The following is a 27,370-nucleotide window of genomic DNA, read 5'->3' as shown; positions in this document are numbered from 1 at the left end:
GTCCGGCGTCATTTTAAAAGGACTTCAAGCCCTTCATGAGAGGTTTGCATCTTTAAAGGAAAATTATTAAATTTTTTTAATTAATAAACAAAAGCAGGAGGCCCTTTCCCAACCCCCTCAATGGTTGTTTTGTATGCCAAACTGACAGATATTAATTTTATTCCCTCACTGAAGTTTCCCCCCAACCTCGTCACTTTTGCCCTTCAACCCCTTCCCACCATCCCCACAGCCAATAAAAAAACATTTTCCTCATTCCCCAACGCCCTGATAATTTTAGTCCTCTCCCCTCCCCACCAGTTTCTTGCTTCAGAACTCCATATTTTAATGAAGGCCCCGCCAGTGGTGGGGTGGCCGCAATGAGGTCCCGCCACCAGTGGAAAAATGCGGCAGGGCCTTCTCGACTTCGAGGGTCAAGGCAGGCCTCTCCCAGCAAAGTTTTACGGCCCCCACCCCCCCAACCACGACACCCGATGTCAAGGGGCTCGTAAAATTCATCCTTGTGTGTTCAAGCCCCATTCCAGGACTTGAGCACATAACCTAGGCATAGCTTCAGTGCAACACTGGAATAGTGCTGCATTGTTAGAGGTGCAGCCTTTCAGCTGCGATCATAAACTGACACCCTCTTTTTCTATTTTGCTTGATGTAAAAGGTCCCATGGTACTATTTGAAGAACAGGGAGTTCTCCCAGTGCACTGCCAACTCTCTCATCCAACATCACAGAAGCTATTTCCTGGTCATTCATTCATTTGCTATTTGGAGGATCATATTGTATACAAATTAGCTCCCGTGATTGTGCTTCAAAAATAAGTGATTGGTTGCAACATGTTTTGTAATATCTCGAGGGTGAGACAACATGTTATATAAATACAAATTATTTTTTCTTTATTTGTCCAGTTGCCAATTTGTGGGATTTTGATGTAAGCAAATTGGTTACCACAATGCCTATATATCATGATGACTACACTTTAAAAGTAATTAATTGCTGTGAGCAATGTTTCCTCTAACCTCCCTTGGCTGTGCACAGCCCATTTTGTTGCACTGCGTGGTCCCTTTAAGATTGATGCTCAACTGCACATGCACACATTTTAAGGCTGTTGTAAAGCTTGTAGCACGGACATTTTTAGAACTGATGCTTTTTTTCTATATAGTAAAGAAAGTGGGAATTGCTTTCAGCTTTCCAGTTATTTGAGTTTGTACTCAATATAGAATCATAAGAACTGATGGTTGGGTATTTTGCCTCTTTCTTTCATCCATGCTTGGTGGGGCAGACTAGAAATCCAATAACTGTGTGCCTGTCGAAACAACAGAATCCTGCAATTGGAAAATTGAATTTTTATTTTCAAAATGTTTAGGAGCCTATGTCCTCACTAGTTACCTTCAAATTCCATGTACAATTCACTTCTTCTTGATGGTCATTGGAATAACTGGGTGATGTGAAGCTTCCATTTATTCCACTAAGGACACCACCACACTCTGCAAAAGGAAGGAAACAGATACTCATTTCAGCAGGCATGTTATTCTGTTAATTTAGCTCTGTACAATTGATAGGAGACCCTGCTTCTAAAATCAGGCTATGAGTAGTTCCTTCAAAGTCAGTTGTAAATGTAGGTAGAAGGGCTTCTGTATTCTCTGCAGCTCCCATCAGTGATGTTTTGTACCTGCTGGAATCCAACAAGGCAAGAAATCCCAATGCTTCATTCCTGTTTATTAGCTTCTGTAGGGAAGCTAATGAACTGCTGTCACTTCGCAATAGTGGACCACTGACCTGCCACATTGCCATGTAAACAGCAAACTGCCTAATGTTGCTGATGTCACCAGAAGCTATATGGAAGGAGCCAAAGGCATAAAGGTTTAAGCTGTTGACCTTTCTGCCACAAACAGTGCAGTGCAGTGCATGCCCTGGTGTTTGTAAGTGACTTTCTCCATGTTGAAACATGGAATCGTTACAGTGCAGAAGGAGGCCATTCAGCCCTCGTGTCCACACTGGCTCTCTGAAAGAGCAGTTCCCTCAGTTCCATTCCCCTGCCTTCTCCCCATAACCCTGCATATTCTTCCTTTTCATATAAATGTCTTATTCCCTTTTGAATGTTTCAATTGAACCTGCCTCCACCACGTTCTCAGGCAGCGCATTCCAGACCTTAACCAGTAGCTACGTGAAAAAGTTTTTCCTCATGTCACTTTTGCTTCTCTTACCAAATACTTTAAATCTGAGCCCTCTCATTCTCGATCCTTTCACGAGTGGGAACAGTTTCTCTCTCTACTCTGTCCAGACCCCTCATGATTTTGAATACCTCTAAAAAATCACCTCTCAGCCTTCTCTTCTCTAAGGAAAACAGTCCTAACTTCTCCAATCTATCTTCATAACTGAAATTCCTCAACCTTGAAACCATTCTCGTGAATCGTTTCTGTACTCTCTCCAATGCCCTCATGTCTTTCCTAAAGTGCGGCGCCCAGAACTGAACACAATACTCCAGCTGAGGCCAAACTAGTGTCTTATACAAGTTCAACATAACTTCCTTGCCCTTGTATTCTATGCCCCTATTAATAAGGACATGGTATGCTTTATTAACTGCTCTCTCTATCTGTCCTGCCACCTTCAATGACTTATGCACATGGTCCCTCTGCTCCTGCACCCCCTTTAGAATTGTACCATTTATTCTATATTTTCTCTCAATGTTCTTCCTACCAAAATGAATCATTTCACATTTCTCTGCAATTAACTTCATCTGCCACCTGTCTGTCCATTCCACCAACTTGTCTAAGTCCATTTGAAGTTCTACACCATCCTCCTCAGAGCTCACAATGCTTCCAAGTTTCACAGTTGCCTTAAATGCTACTCCTCTGAGAGATACAGGTCTGATGTATATTCTTGAATATCCGCATGCTGGAATGTCTCCTTCACCCTCTTCTTTGCAGTCCATGCAGATCTTTGCTGCCCCCTTTGCTGATGCTGCTGCTCCTATTTGGGAGCTTCAAGGGTAAGCACAGCAGCATTTTCATGTTCAGCAATTGAGAACATGCAAATCCTGTGAAGCAGTTCCTGCCTTCCACAAACTGACTCTGCAAAAGTATCTCACACACTCAAGAACTTGTCAAAACAGCTGAAACTTGACCAAGAAATCGAAAATAACTAACTAGAGACTCACCTTGATGGAGAGGACAGTTCTTTTAAATACCATTTGTGAAAATTGTTTGCTGACTGTTACTGCCTCTATTTGCCAGGCAGGATGTGGAGCTACTGTTTCAAGCAAGCATGGACACCAGTTTAACAAAAATGAGTCCCAATTAAGGAGCAGAATGGCCAGTGGGAGAACATTTGAGCCTGTTGCTTACTTTCTCTCCAGCACTCTGCATTTATACTCCCAGATAAAATCAGTGCTCAGATTTCAGGTACCATTTAAGTGAGTGGTACAAGCCAAAGAGGAAGAAATTTGACTTACACTTAAAATGGGCAGCAAGTTGACAGAGCAATTGTTCCGTACACCATAGACTTCATGCCCATAGATGTGCACTACCCATCGCAAATCAGCATTGTTCCTCAATAGGAAGAGCTTCCATTCACTCTGTGCAACTTGATTGTGACTGTAGGCTGAGTTATACAGGTCTATGCTCAATTTCCTGGCAGTACCCATGACACTTTTATTTTGTGCCAGTTCTCAATATCCCCTCTGCGTCACCCAGACCATTGGCTGGCAGTCCAGCTGCTGACAGACAAGGACGATCTCCTCACTAACGGATTCACAATTACTTTAAGGAGCTCAGGCACAGATGAGGAGCACTGATATAATGAGAGCCACGCAACAAGAAGGATTCTGAATGAAAAAACCATTGGCATCCTGAAACAACAGTTCATCTGTCTGGCAGTTGAGGAGGAGTAACTCAGTGAAGTCCAGAGCAAATGTCAACATTCATTATAGTGTGCTACATGCTCCACAATCTTGGGAAAATGAGGAGAGGCAATATAAACTCAATGGTAACACTTTAAAGAGACGTAAGAATATAAGAGATTGGAGCAGGGGTAGGCCATACAGCCCCTTGATCCTGCTCCACCATTCAATAAGATCATGGCTGATCTGATCTTGGCCTTAACTTCACTTTTCTGCCTGTTCTCTATAACCCTGGACTCCTCTTTAGTTCAAAAATCTCTCACCTCTCATTCTTCTAAATTCAAATGAATATAGATCCAACCTTTCCTCATAAGACACCCCTTTATCCCAAGAATCAGCTTAGTGAACCTTCTCTGAACTGCCTCCAATACATGTATATCCTTCCTTAAATAAGGAGTCCAAAACTGTACACAGTATTCTAGAAGTGGTCTCACCAAAGCCCTGTACAGTTGTAGCAAAACTTCCCTATTTTTACAATTCATCCCTTTGCATTAAAGGCCATATTCCATTTGTCCTAATTCCTTCGTAATTACTTGCTGTACCTACATGCTCATGTTTTATGCTTCATGTACAAGGACACCCAGATCCCTCTGTTCTGATGAAAGGTCACTGACCTGAAACCTTAATTCTGCTTCTCTCTCCACAGATGCTGCCAGACCTGAGAGTATTTCCAGCACTCTCTCTTTCAAAGAGATGGGCTGAATGGCCTCCTTCTGTGCTGTAAGATTCCACAATTCTACGATACAAGGTGGAGTTGCCTTGATGCTTCCTGAGAATGATGATGTGGAGCAAGACGGTGAACAAGGGAACAAGAAGCCAGAGGATGTAGGGGCTCAATAGTGCTGCAAGCTGCCAGAGCTATTATCGAGGAGAGATTGTCATGAATTATCCCTCCTCTTCCTACAGCATCAACACTCCCTTGTTTCACCTGACCTAGTCCGAACACCAAACATATCAATGCCCTCAAAATAAGCAATTTCATGGGTGTACCTGTTTAGTCACTCATATCATGAAGATGAACAGCCATACCAAAAAAGAAATATTACTTCACTACTCCGAAAGACTTTAGTCTTGATTTGACAAACGGTTACATGACTGCTGCCTATCGACAAATCACTGTTGTGCAAACCTTGTTGCCTATTTCTTGTGTTTGCTTACGTACTCCAATAAAGTGATTTGCCAGTAGCTATAGCTTGGGAAGTGGAAAGCTAATGAATGCCCACAGAAGGCACTTGAGATAGTTGTGATTTTTGACCATGTGGAACTTTGGCCATTCAGTATCCGGCTGCTGGCTACTACTAGGGCAGTCTGGCCCAGCTGGCTGTCTGCTACTACCAAGGAAACTGTTTAAATGGCTGCTGAGGAAGCAGGCATGCTGTAACCCTGAAAGAATACAGCAGGTCCTCTCCCGTGGAGCCAGTGCTGCTCTCAGGGAGCTGAACCTCAGCACTGCCACTGCAATGTGTAAGAACAGAGCACAGGTATACTGGGAGGTTCTCAACGCCAATATATCCTCACTCTTCTTCAGGCTTTATAAACCAGAGGTGACGAACCCCAGAGTCAAGAAGGCAGCAGTCTGAACTATCATAGAAGCTGTCACCAGATGCTCTAGCGCTGTTGGGCCCCTATAGCACTCACACAATTGACTACTCATTCCACAGTTGATGGTATGTTCTCAATGCTATTTAAAATACAGCACACAAGTTGCAGCTGAGCTCCAACTGCTGTCCGCATGGGGCTGAATTTAGTGAGGCCATTTGGAGTGGGAATGAAGGCTTGGCGGGGTGGGGGGGGGGGTGGGGTGGGAGGTGGTGGTGGGGCAGAGAATCGCAATAGACGCATCCATCTGGAAATCTGACATTGTGACTTTGGATCTGGATTCAGTCAGCGACAGGAAAGCACCAAGGTGATGTTGCCACCTTGATGCGACGGGACTGCAATGTAAATTGTAGAACAGTTAGTTTTAATACATTAGCATGTATTTGATCGCAATTCAATGGGAGGCTTGGAATTAAGTGGATGACAGGTGGCCCTCATGTGCCTTCGGATCCCCGGACGTTGAAAGTGGTGGCACCAAGGCAAGGCCTCAGTGCTGCAACAGTTGGCAACCATGACCAGCACTGCATAACAGAAGACGGGGAAGTGAAGGCCATGGTCGGCCTACAGAGCTGTGCTCTCCGCATGGGTGGGCTTGCTTTTGTGTGGCAGTAGTGGGGAGGATTGGTCTCAGGTGAGGGGGTTGGGTGGCCATACTACTGAGTGAAAGGGTTGGCTATTAGCAAGGGTGGTCACTGAGTGAGAAAGCTGAGAGGATTAGCAAAGGGAAAGCTGCCAAGGTAGGTTTATCTCTGCAAGGACATCCGTCTGGAGCCATACTGATCACCTGGCATGGATTTCTTACACCCTGTCTTTTTTTACCCCTGTAGCGTGATGCAGCATCTCCAATGGAGGGAGAGCCAGGCAGCAGCTGCACCTGCCTGTGAAGCTCCACGATGAGAGTAGCAGCAGCTGGCCATGCCAAGAAGGGCCCACCTATGCCAGAGTGTGTACTGGACTCAAATCAGCTACCTCCAAATGTCCAAGTGGCATTGCCAGTGAAGACTTCAGCTCTTCAGGAAGGCTGTCACTGACTTATGCGCCCTGCTGCAGGTCGAGTTGCAACCTAAGGGATTCAGTGGTCACCCCATGTCCCTGGCCTTGTAGATCACTGTGGCACTTTTACGCATCTGGATCATTCACTGGGGACATATGTTCAGTTGGTGTGTGACTGCCAAAAGTGTTTCCTGCAGGTGTGTGCCCGCTTCCCGGGAAGCAGTCATGACACCTACATACATTGACAGTCCCAGGTGCCGCAGCTTTTCAGGCCCCCCACTCACCTTCAGGGATGGATTCTTAGAGGCAGGGGTTACGTATTGAAGCCATGGCTACAGATGCCTGTGAGGAAGCCTCGTATTGCAGCAAAGGAGAGGTATAACACTTGCCATGGCTCGAAACAAGCAACCACTGAGCCGGCCATTGGGCTGCTGAAGATGAGATTCCATTGCCTGGATCAATCCGGTGAGCCCTACAGTATGCCCCCATCGAGGGTCTTGCGTGTCATGGTGCTCTGCACAATCTAGCATTGCAGAGGGGGGAGGCCTTGCATGAAGAGGACATGATTGAACAACACTCCTTCACCTACAAGTAGGATGCGGAGGAGGGTAATGAGAAGGCAGCACCGGATGTTGAACTCCTTGCACCAGAGGCCAGGCATATTGAGTGACAGGCCAAGGAGGTAAGAAACAGTCTCATACTTACCTGCTTCCAGCCCCCATGATGGCCTCTCAGAGTAAAATCAATACAGACTCAACTCAATGTATTCAGTCTGTCACCTCCTTTCTATTTGGGTTCTGTGCCTAGTGCTCAGCATAACCACACACTCTGGCCCATGTGAGACACTAATCAAATGAGGGCTGTGCCTACACTGGCAGCCACTAAGGGAGAAGGGTGACGTCAACATCTCACAATTAAAGCATGATAGAATAAGCATTTTTCACAATGAAAGTTAAATTCAAAAATGAAAAAATTTTATAAGACAAAACAAATGGAAAATTTCAAACACCCATGGAACCCCCAGTGTGTCTAGATGGTTTTCTTTATAGGTTTTTGAGTGCTTCTACGAGGTGTAACTCCTGCACTAGCAGTTGGGCTGGAGACAGGCTGCTGATCATGCTACCTCCTTGGCCTGTGATGACTTCGTCAGACGTCCTCTGGCTGCTGGAGACCTGGAGGGCCTTTTACTGCACTGTATCCATGTTTGGGTGTAACCCCACAGCTGCTGACCTCCTCTGCAATCTCCATCCAGGATTGCTTGGTCAGGCGGGAAGACCTCTTCTTGCCATCGCTGGGGAAGAGGTCCTCCTGCCTTTCCCTTGCAACTGGAGGAGAATCTCCTGAGAGAGATTTCTAAACCATGAGGCTACCCTGTGTCTCGGCTCTGCCATCCTGTTGCGTCCTTCTGTGGGGGGTAGGGGTCCAGGAGTCACGACTGTTATGATATTTCTTTAACTGCTTTAATACTAGTCAACATACTACCGAAGATGTAAATGGTTTAGTATACACCATCACAGGAAGTGATGCAAGCTCACATGTTATACAATAGTTGGAGCAGTTTTAGTCAGCAGGCAGCATGTGTAACTCAGATCTCTCCTGTAATTCTGTTATTCTGTAATAAAGAACCTTCATTCAATTTATCATTCATCCTCAGTGTTGGGTACGTTTGTGTTGTGTACCAATAACACAACTAAAGCAATCGCTTCAGCAGAGAGTACAGCAAATGCTTCCCTCCTAACAGCACTGTGGGTGTATCTACACCAGATGGACTGCTGCAGTTAAAGAAGGCAGCTCACCATCACCTGCAAAAGGGAATTTAGAGATGTGCAACAAATGATGGCTTTGCCAGCAATGCTCACATTCCTTTGAAGAATAAAAAACAGTCTAATTCAGCAACATTAGCAGGGCTGGCAATGCTCTAACTAAGGCACCAGCATCTGCTCCAGAATCATCTGACACCATATTTGGTGCCTCGAATCCTGCCCCAGTCACTAATTGGCCAGGCTTCACAACTTCATTGTAATAATTGGCCACCCAATGTATGATTGCAGCCGCACATATGACTAGTGGGAATGGCACCCACTTCTGGGTCCACCACAGGGACCTGCGATGGGCTCACTAAATTCATCCCATGGTGTGCAAGTGTGCAAGAAAGCAGCCCAGTGCACTTAGAACATCTGTGTGTATTGCCATCAACCTTATGTATGGTAGCCCCATGATGTCCTCATCTGTACCCTCTGGAGCAGGGTTAGGAGTCAATCTATTTCCTGGCCCATCCTTCTTATTTTCCTGTCCTTGCTCCAGTGTGCTGATGTAGTTCCATGTGCAACCCCTCTAGCTATCCTCTGAACTGTGTTGGGTGCCAGTCTCTGAGCTAGGGTCTGCAAGTGCAAGGTCAAGTGACACTTCCTGTTTGGCAGTGCTGCCTTCTGCTTCTTTTGATCCCTGAGGGCTGAACTGGAAGAAAAGGATAAGAGTTAGCATTAAATGGTGCAGATTAACAGGGACAGTTGAATGGCTTCTGAAAGCAATAGCAAATTGTCATGTAAAGTAAGAGTAAGATTTGAGTGAGAAGGGAAGATGGTTTAAAACTCAGCAGGATTTGTCCTCCAGCTTCTTCAGATGCCACGCCACTTACATGACCCATGCTGACATTATCCATTACCTGTGCTTCAAGAGGGGTCAGCACAGGGCTGACGTCCTCCTCTTGTGACTAACTACTTCCCTTTATTGTGTGCAAGCTTCCCCTGCAAGTGTGCCAATGTTAGAATAATGAGAAGTTTTGAGGACATGCTAACCAAGGTAGAATATATGAAATAAAAGCAAAATACTGCAGATGCTGGAAATCTGAAATAAAAACAAGAAATGCTAGAAATACTCAGCAGGTCTGGGAGCATCTGTGGAGAGAGAAGCAGAGTAAATGTTTCAGATCAGTGACCCTTCATCAGAATATATGAAATATGGCAGAGGTGTGAAGAAGTGAAAGAAGTAATAGTGAGGAGATAGCAGGTGCATATTATTCAGAAGCAGCGGATGACGACGGAGTGAGGTATGCTGTAATGATTGCAGGATTGTTCTGGTAATCGGAGCATAGAAGGGTTGTGAATGCTGGGGCAACTAGTAATGCAAGGCTTAGCAGAGACTAATGAGAGATACAAGTCAGGAGCCTTACCCGAGCTAGTCTTGTGAGGCCATTGAATTTTTTCTGGATTCCCTGTCCTGGGTGAGGGGGGTAGTGGGGTAGTGAGGTACAATACATATGATACTGACCCGCTTTGCCACCTCTGCCCATTCGTGCCTGGATATCTTCTAATGGATAGAAGATGTCCCTCCTCCTGCCGATCTTCATTAATACCTTTGATGCAACGTGAAAAAAATGGGGGCTCTTGCAGGTTGTCCTGTGGCTGCCTTTGTCCATAATCCTCAGTTATAGTTGCCTGCTGTTCCTTTAAGAAGTGCAGGGTGGATTTAAATAGCCTCAGCAATGTGCAATATTGATGCTCCAATTGGGCGAGCTTCCAATAATCAGTGCATGGGCGGCACAGTGGCGCAGTGGTTAGCACCGCAGCCTCACAGCTCCAGCAACCCTGGTTCAATTCTGGGTACTGCCTGTGTGGAGTTTGCAAGTTCTCCCTGTGTCTGCGTGGGTTTTCTCCAGGTGCTCCGGTTTCCTCCCACAAGCCAAAAGACTTGCAGGTTGGTAGGTAAATTGTCCATTATAAATTGCCCCTAGTATAGGTAGGTGGTAGGAAATATAGGGACAGATGGGGATGTGGTAGGAATATGGGATTAGTGTAGGATTAGTATAAATGGGTGGTTGATGGTCGGCACAGACTCGGTGGGCCGAAGGGCCTGTTTCAGTGCTGTATCTCTAAACTAAAGTAAACTAATATAGCGCTGGTAGCTTGCTTACTTTATTTTAGTTATTAGGGGGGCTAATTTGGAAGCTTAATTGTGCCCACATGATGGGGCATACACTTCAAGCTGTCATTCTGGGTTCAACACTGGGCCCATGCATTTTCCCCTGTTATACACTGATTCAAATTTAGTCATCAGGTGATCAATATTATTAAACTTTTCAGTCCTGTTACAACAAATGCCTGTAGATAAACAGCTATATAATGACTGGTAATTAACACGAATGACTAAAAACTGTTTAACAACCCTTCTGAAGCAATTTTGGCCCACCTATTTTGTTTCTTAATGCATCATGAAACCAATGATGCAAACCTAAAGCAAAACATTTCCTACAGAATGAAAACAACTTTTTACTTTCCTTACCTGTCATTGCTACCTGAAGAAATGTAATTAAATATTGTGAAAGGTCACACCCTCCTTTTGGGATAAAAGTCACTAATAGCATGTTCCCGGAAACAATAACCTCACTCGTAATGGGTAGACCAGTTTGGCTGAACCTGCAAGCAGAAATGTTGTATGTAACCTTTTTGAAGTAATTTTTTGTGACAGTAATTTGTATACTCATAAAATTAAAAAATAGCTTTTTAAAACTTTCAGACATTGTAAAATGATGGTGTGGGAGCAGATCAAAGGAATTTCCCAGCTTCTGGGATTGAAAATCAATCAGTGTATCGTTGGCAGGAGCACATCAGAAGGGTTGGATTTAGGCCGATTTCTGGATTTCACAGCAACGTCCCTACAAATAGCATCAGAGCCAAACAAGGCCAGTGATTTAAGGAGGAACAGGGCTAAAGGCAGGGACTTCTTACACTGGAAGATCCCATGTTGCCAGTCTTCAGAGGAATCTAGTGTAGGGTTCACTGCAGTGTATCATGCTGCCAAACTGTTCAAGTGGGACCTACTTGAGGGACCTTGAGGGCATCTCAGACTAAGTTCCTGAGTGGGAAAGCATGGCAGTCCTCACAAAACCAGCAACCTCTCCAGTAACCTGTGGCCTGTGGTGCAAGGTGGGCTCCACAGATGTTGAGAATTAGCATGGAAGTGAATGGACCTCCCCCTTCCGACCCTGCAGACTTTGGTAGCATCAGTAATGGAGGTCTTGGACGGGCAGTATAAAGTAGGTAAGGCCATTGCCCTAAAAAAGGTGGCACTATAAGTGATTTAAAAGCCTTGCTAATCTAACTGCTGTGATGACAAAATAAAAGTATTTTGCATATATTGGTGGTTTAAACAAGCAGGCTTTTACATAAACATTTTGTATTCAGATTTTACTAGTATTTGTGCATGTTGCACTAGATTAATAAAGGTTTATTTTAATCATAATGACATTCAAAATATGACAGAGTTGACAGCCGTTCACATTGGATTGGCAGTACACATATCTGGCTTCTTTTTGTGCCGCTCACCATAACTTAATAAGATAGCTGGTGCAACAATTTAAGTTGCCCCCCACTCTGTCCCAAATATACATGTCATTTCTCTTTTGTGTGCAAGCGCTGAAACATTGCACATGTGCAAAAGAGAGAAGATGCAATGTATTATGGGGCCCATGCATCATACATGAGAAACAGTTGGAAATTTCTTATGATGATATGTCACTCAAATGGCATGTAGTCCAATAGTGCAATTATATTGCAGTATTCCAGGGGCATAGGCAGTTTCATATTGGAAATCGGGACCAAATCCCCCCATTCCCCTTTTCCACTCAACTGAATATATACAGTGCACAAACCCCCTAATCAGGTTTATCCAACAAAGCCAGAGCCAACCCACACACCAACACACCATCCTGACTTGGAAATATATCGCCGTTCCTTCACTGTCCCTGGGTCAAAATCCTGGAACTCCCTTCCTAACAGCAGTGTGGTTGTACCTACATCACATGGACTGCAGCAGTTCAAAAAGGCAGCTCAACACCACCCGCTCAAGGGCAATTAGGGATGGGCAATAAATGTTGGCCTTGCCAGCGATGCTTGCATTCCGTGAATGAATAGATGAAAACTCCTCACCCTCACAAAGGATTAAATATGGGCAGAACTCAAGTAGTCAGTTACTATATTTCCTAAAACCATGTCAGCAACTCAACAATCTATATGAGCTGATGCAGCAAAGGATTTGACACTGTTCCACCCTACTCAGCTTGTCTTGTTGTGTCACATGATCCATATGAGCTGTTGGAATGTTTTCATGATCAGACATAACATAATCAGCTCTAACTGGGGTCATGGAAAGTTCATATAAAGTTCAACTTCACAGGAAAGTACGTGTTTCCTCTGTTGAAATAGGAAGTGCACCAGTGGCAAGTGACTTAAAATGAAACAATGGTGGTGCAGAAAATGAAGAAAATTCCAGGCTGCAAAATAACTTGCATTTCCTACAGAGAGCCCTCTAATATCTAGCCCAGAGCAATAATTAAGTCCTTACAGTAAAATGATTCAAAATTAATGTCTTCTAATAGTTGCCTGCTAGTGGTAAAAAATATGGTTGATTCTATTATTTTTGTTTCTTCTTTTTCTTTTGGGCCTCCTTATCTCGAGAGACAATGGATACGCGCCTGGAGGTGGTCAGTGGTTTGTGAAGCAGCGCCTGGAGTGGCTATAAAGGCCAATTCTGGAGTGACAGGCTCTTCCACAGGTGCTGCAGAGAAATTTGTTTGTTGGGGCTGTTGCACAGTTGGCTCTCCCCTTGCGCCTCTGTCTTTTTTCCTGCCAACTACTAAGTCTCTTCGACTCGCCACAATTTAGCCCTGTCTTTATGGCTGCCCGCCGGCTCTGGCGAATGCTGGCAACTGACTCCCACGACTTGTGATCAATGTCACACGATTTCATGTCGCGTTTGCAGACGTCTTTATAACGGAGACATGGACGGCCGGTGGGTCTGATACCAGTGGCGAGCTCGCTGTACAATGTGTCTTTGGGGATCCTGCCATCTTCCATGCGGCTCACATGGCCAAGCCATCTCAAGCGCCGCTGACTCAGTAGTGTGTATAAGCTGGGGGTGTTGGCCGCTTCAAGGACTTCTGTGTTGGAGATATAGTCCTGCCACCTGATGCCAAGTATTCTCCGAAGGCAGCGAAGATGGAATGAATTGAGACGTCGCTCTTGGCTGGCATACGTTGTCCAGGCCTCGCTGCCGTAGAGCAAGGTACTGAGGACACAGGCCTGATACACTCGGACTTTTGTGTTCCGTGTCAGTGCGCCATTTTCCCACACTCTCTTGGCCAGTCTGGACATAGCAGTGGAAGCCTTACCCATGCGCTTGTTGATTTCTGCATCTAGAGACAGGTTACTGGTGATAGTTGAGCCTAGGTAGGTGAACTCTTGAACCACTTCCAGAGCGTGGTCGCCAATATTGATGGATGGAGCATTTCTGACATCCTGCCCCATGATGTTCGTTTTCTTGAGGCTGATGGTTAGGCCAAATTCATTGCAGGCAGACGCAAACCTGTCGATGAGACTCTGCAGGCATTCTTCAGTGTGAGATGTTAAAGCAGCATCGTCAGCAAAGAGGAGTTCTCTGATGAGGACTTTCCGTACTTTGGACTTCGCTCTTAGACGGGCAAGGTTGAACAACCTGCCCCCTGATCTTGTGTGGAGGAAAATTCCTTCTTCAGAGGATTTGAACGCATGTGAAAGCAGCAGGGAGAAGAAAATCCCAAAAAGTGTGGGTGCGAGAACACAGCCCTGTTTCACACCACTCAGGATAGGAAAGGGCTCTGATGAGGAGCCACCATGTTGAATTGTGCCTTTCGTATTGTCATGGAATGAGGTGATGATACTTAGTAGCTTTGGTGGACATCCGATCTTTTCTAGTAGTCTGAAGAGACCACGTCTGCTGACGAGGTCAAAGGCTTTGGTGAGATCAATGAAAGCAATGTAGAGGGGCATCTGTTGTTCACGGCATTTCTCCTGTATCTGACGAAGGGAGAACAGCATGTCAATAGTCGATCTCTCTGCACGAAAGCCACACTGTGCCTCAGGGTAGACGCGCTCGGCCAGCTTCTGGAGCCTGTTCAGAGCGACTTGAGCAAAGACTTTCCCCACTATGCTGAGCAGGGAGATTCCACGGTAGTTGTTGCAGTCACCGCGGTCACCTTTGTTTTTATAGAGGGTGATGATGTTGGCATCGCGCATGTCCTGGGGTACTGCTCCCTCGTCCCAGCACAGGCATAGCAGTTCATGTAGTGCTGAGAGTATAGCAGGCTGGCTGGTTGATTCTATTATTTTTGTTTCTTCTTTTTCTTTTGGGCCTCCTTATCTCGAGAGACAATGGATACGCGCCTGGAGGTGGTCAGTGGTTTGTGAAGCAGCGCCTGGAGTGGCTATAAAGGCCAATTCTGGAGTGACAGGCTCTTCCACAGGTGCTGCAGAGAAATTTGTTTGTTGGGGCTGTTGCACAGTTGGCTCTCCCCTTGCGCCTCTGTCTTTTTTCCTGCCAACTACTAAGTCTCTTCGACTCGCCACAATTTAGCCCTGTCTTTATGGCTGCCCGCCAGCTCTGGCGAATGCTGGCAACTGACTCCCACGACTTGTGATCAATGTCACACGATTTCATGTCGCGTTTGCAGACGTCTTTATAACGGAGACATGGACGGCCGGTGGGTCTGATACCAGTGGCGAGCTCGCTGTACAATGTGTCTTTGGGGATCCTGCCATCTTCCATGCGGCTCACATGGCCAAGCCATCTCAAGCGCCGCTGACTCAGTCGTGTGTATTATATGTTTACATTAACAGTTCTCCCTATTATAAATAATGGGGCAAGCGACAATACATCGCTTGAAGATCTAAGGCTACAACTCATCTCTGGAACAATTAATATCTCACGAGCGGATAAGTGTTCAGCCCGCAATTAGAAAACTGTCAATTAAATATAGAAGGCATTGAGCCAACCTTTCACAGAGATTAGCAAAATGAGCAAAAGGAAAACAATGGGAAAATTAAGACAGATTCACCTAAAGGTTTCAATTTTCTCCCAAATGCTATCCTTTTCTACTAAGTATTGATCAAGGTTATTGGCCCAGAAATCGGTTTGCATTGTTTGGCTGCTGAAAACTGGCACAGGGAACATGGTATTGGGCTTCGGACCATATTTAAACGTGACTGTCAAGCTACGCATGCATTCTGGGAGTCCTGAAGCAGCACGCTGGTGAGTCAACATTGGATTTGTGAGTTGGTTCATCCTGGGATGGAGGGAAGTGATCAGAATGGGGGATAATTGGGAGATGATGTTGCAATCATGAAGGAGGGGATGATTGGGAGAGAGGGAAAGGTGATCCAGAGGGGACTGAGCAGAAGCCAGAAATGGTCAGCAATATGTAATTATATATTTGACACTCCAATGCACACTTTCCAGAGCTGTGCATCACGCCTTGCAGAACTTGGTAGACTTGCTCAACATTGAGTAAATTGATCTCAGGACCTGGGGACAGATGCAAGAGAAGATAGCACTCTAGACTATCTAGCAAGGTGAAACTACCCAATAGTATAATGTTTTGGACAGATGGCCTAAGAATGTTCAACCTGTTACACATTTATGGCTCACCTACACCAAGCCCAATGAAATTGTACCGCTCTCATTGGATCTCATATATACTCATATATCACCATGACATGTATTCAAGATAAAATGTACAACTGAAAACTGTGCCACATCTTCAAAAGGATTCACATCTCAAGTTATTGTAATAAAACCTTACTACATAATGCATGGTCACTTGCTGGTATCCAGGTTAGCCTACAACACAGCATTTATCTGTCATTATATATTGTGGGAAAAATGACCTATGAATAGTCTTCAATGTCTTCTCAAAATAATGTTTCAGCTGTCTTTGAGAAAAATTGTCCCAAATATTGCCTTAAATTTGTCTTCAAAATAAAGTTAGGAGTTAGACTGAACTCTGAGAAACTGAAAAAGCTAATGCTAACCATGAACGCATTTATGTAAACAAAGCAGAAAGCAGTTCATGCACGAACCGTGAGACATAATCATTAATACCATAGGTCCAAATATCATCTATGAAGAAATATAATTATGTGCCAAATGAGGAATTTTAATTCATCGGTTGGAAACTGACATTAGACGTTTAATGGAAAATAACAGGGCTGGAAACCAACAGTTAACTTTTTTTAAAAAACTGGCAGCCAAGATGGCCACTGCAATTTGCATCTGAAACACCTTTCCCATTCCAGGACATTGAATTGGAGACACAAGAATAACAAGAAGCCTAGCCAGGACAATGCTTTGGCTAACTGAATAGATTATCCAGATCACCCTCATTAGCAGGACACTCAAAGCCATCTTGAGGCATTCATGAGTGGAGACATCCCTCCAAAAGATAAACACTGACAATACCACCTGAGAGAGGTTTTGGGTTTTAGACTCTGGACCTCATTAAAAACAAAGGGGATTGAGAGAACCATGTGACTGTCTCCCCAGGCTGTGTAAAACTGGGAGTTTTGTTACACACAGCAGACAAGCAGTGACTGGAGACTGTGCAGCAACAGAAAGGCTATGTGCCTCCCTCTCTCTCTCTCTCCAGATAACTTCACAAGTTTGAAAACCGTCTGTGACTGTGGCCCCTCCAAGCCTACAGATTGCTACAGACACCAGAGAAAGAGAGCCACCTACAAGTCTGCCTTCAAAACCCTGAGCCAAGTGGGCCAGCCACAAGGTGTTCTTTGACCAGCCAAAGACTTCAAGATTACAACTTCAGCTGGAAGACCACAGAATCATCCAACCTCACATACTGTGTATTACATTTTTATTTATTCTGGACTCTAATCCACCCACAAAATCCACTTCTCTCTCTGTAATCTATTTACTTGTGTGTGTGATTCTCATGTATGTGTGTCCATGAATGTGTAGCACATTATTTATTATTTTATTTAGATCGGGTTTAGATTGTTAAGTATAATAAACTCACCTTTTTCTTGTTTAAACTCAAGGAAACCTGCCCAATTGGTTCTTTCCCGATAACAACAAAGGTAAAAAGATAAAACACTCACTGTGGTGGTAAGCACATTGTTACGAATAGGTGAGAAAGGGGTCTAGGAGTTCCCTCTCAGCCTTTGCCTGGTTTAACCATAACGGGGTTTAATTTTTAAAACACCGTGTCTTTAGCTCCCCCTCAGTCAATCCTTGTTCACTGCTTTCCAATTGTAAGGCAAAGAAATCAATCAGACAGGTTTTCTTAGATTTAAACAGGAAAGGTGGAAGTTTATTAATCTTAAACTCCAATTCAGTTAACGACCATGAATACACGACACGAATACTGTTCTTTGAGTTCGCTGTAGAGCTTTTGGTTGCTGGTAAGTCTTGCCATTTTGTTGGAGCCCAGTGCACGTTTCAAAACTTGTTTCGATGTAGAAGTCTTTTCTCTCTTGAGGTTTAAGTGACTTCACTGGATCTGGAGATTAGTGAAAGAGAGAGCGATCCAGACAGGAGAAAGGCTTTTGTTCCAAGCTCAGTTGCAGTCTGCAATCTGACCCAAGCAGTCCTGTGAGCAGTTCAAAACCAGACCTGGGCCAGCAGGTTAGTCACGTGACTCTTTTAAAAAAAAACTCCTGTGTTTGTGGATTCCAAAGCTCCTGGTGGGGGTGTGCTGCTGTCTCTTATCCCAACAAGATGCAGATCACCATTGCCCAGCCCAAAATCTGTTAATTGAATCAGTGAACAATTCTTTTGTCTCTCCAAGAAATGTCTCATAGTGTGTAAATGTTTCTCCAGCCAGTGCTGATCTCTTTAAACAAGTCATCTCTTCACTCCAGCAACAGTTTAAAATTGATTTTCATATGATAAAATTAATATGCCTCATTCTTGGTAGGTGGGGGTCTTTATGACATCTTCACACCCAGCAGAATGAAATGCGATTTTTTAAAAGAGCATTTCATTAAAAGGGACGAGAGAGAAGAGTAGGTACATGCATCTCTCTCATTCATTCAGGAATTCTAAAAAAATTGTTACAGCCTGTCTTTTCTTGGAGCAGTGCTACTTTAAACTGCCCTTCTGGGCATCCCAATAAACATGTGGTTTTTGGGGAGGTTTTTCAGTTTTCACATTTCCATGACTGCCTAGGGTGTCTTTGTTCCTGTTGAGGTCTGCAGTGGCAGGGTTAGATTTAGTTAGCCCGAGATTGGAGTTCTGCTCATGGGCAGTGGCAGTGGGCGGTTCCACTCTGAACTTTCTTTCAGTGCTTTGATGAGTCATGCAAGGGTTTTTCATCTTAGGGTGTGGTTGGTTCCCTTTTCTCCTGATTGTGGAGGTGGATTCCTTGCTAATGTTCCCTTTATCCTCTGGGACACTCCTGCTTGCAGGTATTTGCCCAGATTCTACTGCACTCCCCTGTGGCACTTCGACTAGGTGAGGCATCACCCTCAAGGTTTCTCTGCCCTCTTGAGGATTTTCTTTGTCTCTGCAGGTTTGTGTAAATGCTGTTAGCAACTCTGGTAGGGTGCTTCTGGTGTCTGCATTTACATAGGAGGATGTGGGTCTAACCTTTCAAATATTTTGGGGTTGGCTGAACGAACAGTTGGGGGTTTCATCCAGGATTCCTCCCAGACTCCCTTTAACCTGCCCTCTTTGTCCCTTTTCCCCTTTCCTTTCTAACCTTCTGCCAGCCAAGTGCCTGCCTGTCCCCTTTTGTCTTTGGCAGGGGTCCCTTACAGTTCACCAGCCCTCTGCTGGAGGGTCCTCCAAACACTGATACAGGACTTAGGTATGCAGATTTCACTACAGGTTGGGGTTTCCCTCGACCTGGCACATGTGGCAACTCCTACAGTACTCCACACATCTTTGTGGAGCTTTGGCCAGTCAAACTGGTGTCTTATACAAGTTTTGGTTTTTCGTATACTGACATCTACAGCCACTGTAATCTCGTCGTCATTCTTAATATTTCTCTTCGGTACCTCTGTGGCACCACTAACGAGTGAACCACTGTCCACTTTGTGATCTCAGGTCTGTGACGAGAACTCCACTTCCTCATCAGTACCTCATTCTTTAAATATTAGCAGCCAGGGATTCCCTCTGCTTCAGTTTTAGACTGGGCAGCCTGTGCTAACTCTTGCAATACTGGGTCAGCTTGCTGAGCCTCAGTTAGGGAAAATCCATTTAACTCCTTCCCTGGGTCTTCTAACTTTCCAAAGAAAGTCTCAGTCAGATAGACAGACCTCATGGTCATCTGCCTGGAGTGCCAGTTCAGTCGTCTCTGGGGGAGCTGGTTTGATCATGGCCTGATTCACTACACATTCAGGGAAACTGCAGGGGACCATCTCCTGCCACTGCCCTGTTTCTCTGACCTCCTGAGGCCTCTCTTTCACTGCTTGGGGGGGGGGTGCTACCACCTTCATCCCCACCAGATCATTACCTAGGAGCAGGTCAACCCTGTCCACAGACAAACTAGGGACAATCCCTACAGTCACCGGTCCCGAAACTAGGTCGCACTCTAAGTGCACCAAGTGTAAAGGTACAGGCATACACTGCCCTCCAGTACCATTCAGGTTTTTAACTACACTCTCTGGGGGAAAGGTCAGGCCTTTTCCCAGTAAAAGTGATCTAACTGCCCCTGTGTTCCGAAGAATTACTATGGGCTTGCTTGCCCCACTTGAGGGATATGGGGTTACTCTCCCTTCAGTCACAAAACCCTGATAACCCTCAGGAATCCTATTAAAATTTCCTGCACTGGCAGCTGTAGGCTTCCTGGGTCTGACTCTTACTGCAGTTAAAGCCACAGCTTGTTCTGCTGTGATTTCCATCTGATCCCTTCTCCTTCACTGAGCAGGTGTGCCCAGATTAACCCTACAGGTTTTCCCTTTAGTTTCCAGCAGTCAGCTCTTAGATGCCATTTTTTATTACAATGGAAGCACACAGGTCTCCGGGTCTCACTCCTACTTACAGCACTATCCCTTTTGGCTGGAGGAGGGCCCTCTCCGTCTCCTGCTTTTCTTTCCCTCCCAGGACTGCTTGTGCTTCTATTACATTCCAACCCATTGTCCTTTTTGGATTTGTGGGGGTAACTAGGAAAGATTTTCCCCTGGGGAACCCACTTATAAATGAGAGCAAACTCATCATCCAGCACTGCAGCTTGCCGGGCTCTATGAACCTTCTGTGCTTCTACATGTGTCTTTATGGAGAGTGGGGGAGAGTTTTTAAAATCTTCTAGCAAAATTACCTCTCTGAGATTTTCATAGCTGAGCTGCACTTTAAGAGCCCTCAGCCACTGGTCAAAAGCCAGCTGCTTATTTCTCTCAAACTCCAGGTAAGTTTGATCAGCGTACTTCTTGAGGGTTCTAAACTTTTGGCAATAGGCTTCTGGTACTAACTCATATGCCCCGAGGATAGCATTTTTTTGTCAGTTCATAATTGGATGAACTTTCATCTGATAACATGGAATAAACCTCATGGGCTTTTCCGATTAGCTTTCTTTATAGCAGGAGAGTCGAAGCCTCAGCTGGCCACTTTAACTGCCTTGCCACTTTTTCAAAAGACACAAAAAAAGGCTTCCACATCTCCCTCATTGAATTTTGGGATCAGTTGGGAAAGTTTTAACAATTCTGTACCCAGCCCTGAATTACGCTCCTCCATATTGGCCATGGTTTCACTGAGATTACTCTGTCGCCCCCTAGTTAACTCAAGTTGCCTCAACTCTGTCTCTTCGCATTCCTTCTGGAAGGCTCTTTCTTTCTCTCCTCTCTTGCTTTCTCTCTCCTCTTTTTCTTCACCTTCTTCCTGGAAGGCTCTTTCTTTTTCTCTCTCCTCTCTCTTTTTATTTCTCCTGTCTCTCTCTCTTTCTCTTTCCCTGTCTTCTAATTCAAGTTTCCTCTGTTCCAATTGTAGCTTTGCTAGCAATACCCTGTCGAGGTCTACTTCTAACCCTGTTTCTACTTCTTCAGATTCAAGGGAAAAATGGTTGGCCACTAGTCTTAGGAGTTCAGACATTTTAGCCTTGCCATGGACAGTGATCCCACACTGCTCAACCATTTTTCTCAACTCCTCTACAGACCGTGCTTTTAATGTATCCCAAGTTACTTCACCCTGGCTTGGGAAGTTACCGACTTCAGTCGCAGACATGTTAGTATTCTAGCACACACAACCACAAGAAAACCTGTATTGAAATCTTTTCTCTTTTTTGATTGGGATCAATTTGGCTTCCGACTTCCAATTTCTTGTTTGGCTGTGGGTCAAATCCAGGACCCAACCCCCCCAAATTTCTGTTACGACCAGGTGAGAAAGGGGTCTAGGGGTTCCCTCTCAGCCTTTGCCTGGTTTAACCATAACAGGATTTAATTTTTAAAACACTGCGTTTTTAGCTCCCCCTTGGTGAATCCTTGTTCACTGCTTTCCAATTGTAAGGCAAAGAAATCAATCAGACAGGTTTTCTTAGATTTAAACAAGAAAGGTGGAAGTTTATTAATCTTAAACTCTAATTTGGTTAACGACTACGAAAACACGACACAACCACGCTAGCATGCGATAAACACACATGCAGATAGCAACAGAAAAAGTCAAAAGAATAAAGGGGAAAAGTTTGGGGCAATAGCTGAGTTTCTATTTTTGAGTTTGCTGCAGAGTCTTTGGTTGCTGGTAAGTCTTGCCATTTTGTTGGGGCCCAGTGCACGTTTCAAAATTTGTTTTCTCTCTTGAGCTTTAAGTGACTTTATTGGATCCGGAGATTAGTGAAAGAGAGAGCGAGCCAGACAGGAGAGAGGCTCTTGTTCCAAGTTCAGTTGCAATCTGCAGTCTGACCCAAGCAGTCCTGTGAGCAGTTCAAAACTAGACCTGGGACAGCAGGTTAGTCACGTGACTCATTTTTAAAAAACAAACTCCTGTGTTTGTGGATTCCAAAGGGGGGGGTGTGGGGTGGGGGTGTGGTGCTGTCTCTTACCCCAACAAGATGTGGATCACCATTGCCCTGCCCAATATCTGTTAATTGAATCAGTGAGCAATTATTTCATCTCTCCAAGCACGATCTCTTAGTATGCAAATGTTTTTCCAGCCACTGCTGATCTCTTTAAACAAGTTATCTCTTCACTCCAGCAACAGTTTAAAATTGATGTTCATATACAAAATTAATATGCCTCATTCTTGGCAGGTGGAGGTCTTCATGACAACATCCACTGTTTAAAAAAGGAATAAACCCTGTTGTGGTCAAGTAAGAGGAAGGACAAGAGGGGAGCCTGTGACCCCCACCTCCTCACCTGACCTTAACACACTCTTTGAAAATAAGAAACTAAGAAGTTAGGGGAGTACCACTTTGTATGTCTGGATTCTGATACTTCATTAACCTGAAGTTATCGTGGGAAGTAGCATGGCATTGTAAGGTAATTGATAGTTATAAGAGTGAACTCTTCCAATCAATGGCTCCAATCGATATTTACTGGGGCGGGGTTTTGGTGCAAGGTAGGAGTCATGGTCTGGAAACCTGCCAGTGCAGGTTTCCCCAAACACCAAAGAGCTTTAAATCTAAGTGTGTAACTTTTTTTCCAAGTTCCCTGCTCAAAAGTCAGCATGATTGACAGGTATAACTATCTGTTAGGCAAGGAAGGCCTTGGAAAAGACTGCAACTGAGGAGTAGGTAGGTTTGGTGGGGGTGGGGGGGAGCGCTGGAGTGACCTTAGGGGGATAGTGTGTTATGTAGAGTATGGTTGGAGGGTTCGGGAATGATTGTGATGGGCGGGTGGGGTAATCGTGGGCAGGTGGGTGGGGGGGGGGAGGAAATCAGGGGCCATCAAAGGGGCTGAGGTGATCACTAAGGAGGTGTTGGGTGTGATCTGCAGGGTGGCAGGCTGATCATGGGGGTTTGGGAAAGTTGACAAATCCTGGGGGATGTGGTATGGTTAAGGGAGAGAGCATGGTTGACAGGGCCCTTGACCATATCTGTCCCATTTCTCACACTTCTGCTCTTACCCCTACACCTCCCTCCCAGAACCATGATAGGGTTCCCCTTATCCTCACCTTCCACGCCATCAGCCTCAGTATTCAATGGATCATCCTCTGCTATTTCTTCCACCTCTAGATTGAGGCCACCACCAAACATCTTCCCTTCCTTCCCCTTTAAGTATTCTGAAGGGATCGTTCCCTCCGCAACACCCTGGGCCACTCTTCAATCACCCCCAATACCCATTCCCCTTGCCATGGCACTTTCTATGCAAGCACAGGAGAAGCAACACATGCCCTTTTACCTCCTCCTCACTGTCCAAGGCCCCAAACATTCCTTCCAGGTGAAACAGTGATTTACGTGTATTTCTTTCAATTTAGTGTACTCTATTCACTGCTCACAATGGGATCTGCCCTCCACTGGGGAGTGCAAATGTGGATTGTGTGACTGCTTTGCAGAACACCTCTGTTCAGTCTGTAAGCATGACCCTGGACTTCCAGTCACCTGGCATTTTAATTCTCCACCTTGCTCTCATGCTGACCTCTTTGTCTTTGGCCTACAGCAGTGTTCCAATGAAGCTCAATATAAGCTCGAGGAACAGCACCTCAACTTTCCATTAGGCACTTTGCAGCCTTCCAGACTCAGCACGGAGTTCATCAATTTCAGACTGTAATCTCAGTCTCCATTTTCTTTTGCAGATTTTGATTTTAGTCACGTTTTTCTATATCGTGTTCTTGGATGGCAGATGTTCATCATTCTGCCATTCACACATCCTCTAGACATAACTTTTGTTTCTTTATTTGTCCCATAACCACTTCCTTTTGGGCCTGCACCACCAACTCTTTGTCATTTAATCTTTCCTGTCTTCCACCCTATTATAGGCATTCCCTTTTGTTCTTTTTCCACTCTCTGCCCTTTCACTCGCTTAAACCCTGTTACATTTCAAACTTTTCCTACTTCTGATGAAAGGTTATTGACTTGAAATGTTAACTCTTTGCTTTTGTATTAACATCCAGTACTGTCCCTGCCCTGCTTTAAGGTTGCAATTGTGGCTGCAGCCGTTGACAAATTTCAGTCATTTCTGTCTTTTGTGAAGCGAAGATGTTTCATGCATTGATCCGAAGTTGAAGTAAGAGATTTACTCCCCAAAGACCTTGGGCGTATTTGGCTTCCAGCTGAGAGAATTTTCTTCCACCTCCTCCCCCCTCTTCTAGCAGCTTCTCCTGCTCTGTGTGATCTCTCTTCTTTCTCCCAGTCATGCTCAATTCTCAGAGGAAGGCCTACCAGGCCACTCATGTCTGGAAGCAACTTGTTTCAGCACAAGTTTTTAAATGAACAGAAAAGTACTAAGCACCAGTCAAACCACTCCTGGTAGACTATTCAAACACTATGCAAGTATAGGAAAGCTCCAAAAACACATACAATTACACAAATCACTCTGATGTTACCCTCATGAAACTGGCAGCTCACCATCAATCACCCTGTGGGATTCATGAAATTGCTGCATTAGTCTAATAATTTGCTTTTGAACTCACCACAGAAAGTTAGTGCTGCTACTTAACAGCATAAATTAGGGCGGCGCAGTGGTTAGCACCGCAGCCTCACAGCTCCAGTGACTGTTCTGGGTACTGCCTGTGCGGAGTTTTCAAGTTCTCCCTGTGACCGCGTGGGTTTTTGCCGTGTCCTCCGGTTTCCTCCCACAGCCAATGACTTGCAGGTTGATAGGTAAATTCGCCATTATAAATTGTCCCTAGTATAGGTAGGTGGTAGGGGAAGGTGGGGATGTGGTAGGAATATGGGATTAATGTCGGATTAGTATAAATGGGTGGTTGATGGTCAGCACAGACTTGGTGGGCCGAAGGGCCTGTTTCAGTGCTGTATCTCTAAAATAAATATATTTTTTATGAGGAGATTTAGGAACAGGAGTAGGCCATTCAGCCCATCAAGCCTGCTCTGCCATTCAATTAGATCATGGCTGATCATCTACCTCAATGCCACTTTCCTGCCACTTAACTTCTCTACCCATAAAGGGAATAGTTTAAACTGTGGAGTCTCATTCCTCCAGGTACTAAAGTGTGAGACAGATTTTTCAAAATTTTCATACTTTTCCTTTGTCTCTTTTCTCTCTGTCAAATCTTTTGTTCCCTCTATTTATTTATTTCTGTACCTGATTTGACTCTAATTCACCCTATTTTCCTCTCCATTATTCCTCTGTTTCTTTCTCAATCCTTAAATCTAATTGTTTAAGGACACAGACTGTGATCTTGTCATTCACCAAGGTTCCAGGTAACTCATTTCTGTTAAAGCGTTTGGAGTTCGTATTTCCAGCATCTTACAGGGCAAAGGATTTTTGAGCAGCTTGGTGAGGGTTAAAGCCTACCTAACGGGATTCTCATAACCTTAGATGCACCAGCAAAACCTGGGCTGATATTATAATTTAGGAGGTTTGATGAGTCTCTCACTTGCCAGGAACTAGAGTCTCCAACAAGAGACTCCCCAGCACAGCAGAAAAACTGGGCTGCCACATTGTGGAGCCAAATAAGCACATGACTTAGTCTCAGGAATTCATGGCATGGCCCTCCCTGCACATGTGGCGAGGACATTATTCCCTGAAATCTCAGTAGAAATGGTACAATAAAGTTATTGTTATCATAAAGTTATTTTTCCTTTCGAGCTGGACATCCGTATGAGTCGAAATTCCAACATCCCTGTTCCACTTTCAGATGTGTGGTAAGGCAGGACTCTTGACTGACAGCACTGCAAAACATTCACTGCATCCCAAATTGCAGGGATGGATTCATTTTAATAATCTAGGCAGGTGGGTAGCTTCTGTAGATGCACAAGAGAAGTACTCACGCTGAGTTTCCAGGGAACAATCAGAGCAGTGGGGCGCTACCCTGATGGGGATAAAGGCCTTTATTGGGTTGAAGGTGACTTAAAATTTTTTTTAAAATTTGACTCGAAGGGAAAGAAGAGCTATCATTCAGAGGTAACCAGTCCCCTCTAAAATTGATTATCTTAGCTCTCGGAGTTCTTTGCAGCCTTCAGTAGGCCCAAAATAGAACTATACCTGATCCCAGTAGGCATGGCTTTGACAGGGCCTAACATGCTGGCTGGAATTCTAGGAGGAGACTGGCTATGGCAATAAATTTTATGGAATATCTAGTGAGAATGGGAGATTTTTTTCAAAATGGAAACTTTATTAAACTGAGGGGTTTTTAATTAATTGTACGTTAAACATTTAGTTGTATGTTAAAATAGACAACCATGATATATGGGATAAATAACATAGTCTGCAAAACAAAAGAAATACACAACTTTTTTCAAATTCATCGACTGCAAAGTTTCTCTGAATGACACGTACTTACTAACAGTTTGCTTAGAGCCTGGGACCCAAGTATTATACGTTGCCACATCCATGCAACTACAGACAGATCCTTCATCTTTTGTTGAAATTGTAGCTTTGATGGAGTGACCATGCTCTCCCTGCACCAGCCAATAGTTGCTACTGTTTTTGTTGCAGTTCACTAATCTCAGAGAATCAAACGTCTGTTCTTTGCTCAGTAACAGAACACGGAATACACATTGACCTAAAAAGACACAAATAAATCCAAAAGAATTAGGATATTTACTTCATTTATTTTGATATGTAAGCCAATTGGATCTTCTTAGTTGGATACTTTTCATCCAGAACTAAGGAACAAACTTCCCTCAGAGCTGCATTTATGCACATAAATGGGGTTTCTGCTACATTTCTAGCAAGTTATGGTGGCGGAATAAGAGCAGCTCCTTGGAAATTCCTGACCCAAGTTGCTTAACAAAATCAACAAAGCGTGCATTTATATAATGCCTTTAACATAGAAAAATCTACTAAAGCACTTCAAAAAGGTGTAATCACATAAAAATGGACAGTGAGCAAAAGGAGATATTAAGAAGTGTGGCCAAATGTTTGCTCAAAAAGTTAGGTTTCAAGGCGGATCTTAAAGGAGAGAGTGTTGGAGGGGTTTAGGGAGGTAATTCCAGATCTTGGGCTTCATTACCACTGGTGAAGCAAAGGTTGGGTGGGGGGGGGGGTGGTGGGGGGGCGGGTGGTGGATGCACA

At 44.6% G+C, this 27,370-nt stretch overlaps 1 protein-coding gene across 1 annotated transcript in view; it reads right to left on the bottom strand.

The window, feature by feature from the left end:
* The window catches only part of LOC137374573 (suppressor of tumorigenicity 14 protein homolog), a 92,725-nt gene that overhangs the window by 14,791 nt on the left and 50,564 nt on the right, over positions 1 to 27,370 (bottom strand). The window contains exons 8-10 of the mRNA XM_068040871.1: positions 26,633 to 26,858; positions 10,761 to 10,894; positions 1,376 to 1,473 (exon numbers count right to left, since the gene is read on the bottom strand). Of these exons, the coding sequence (XP_067896972.1) occupies positions 1,376 to 1,473; positions 10,761 to 10,894; positions 26,633 to 26,858 (458 nt within the window). The remainder of the gene's footprint in view (positions 1 to 1,375; positions 1,474 to 10,760; positions 10,895 to 26,632; positions 26,859 to 27,370) is intronic.

This window comes from Heterodontus francisci, chromosome 10 (assembly GCF_036365525.1).
Source record: "Heterodontus francisci isolate sHetFra1 chromosome 10, sHetFra1.hap1, whole genome shotgun sequence".
NCBI lineage: Eukaryota > Metazoa > Chordata > Chondrichthyes > Heterodontiformes > Heterodontidae > Heterodontus > Heterodontus francisci.
Note: the sequence above shows the minus strand (reverse complement) of the source record. Positions and strands in the feature narration are given on the sequence as shown.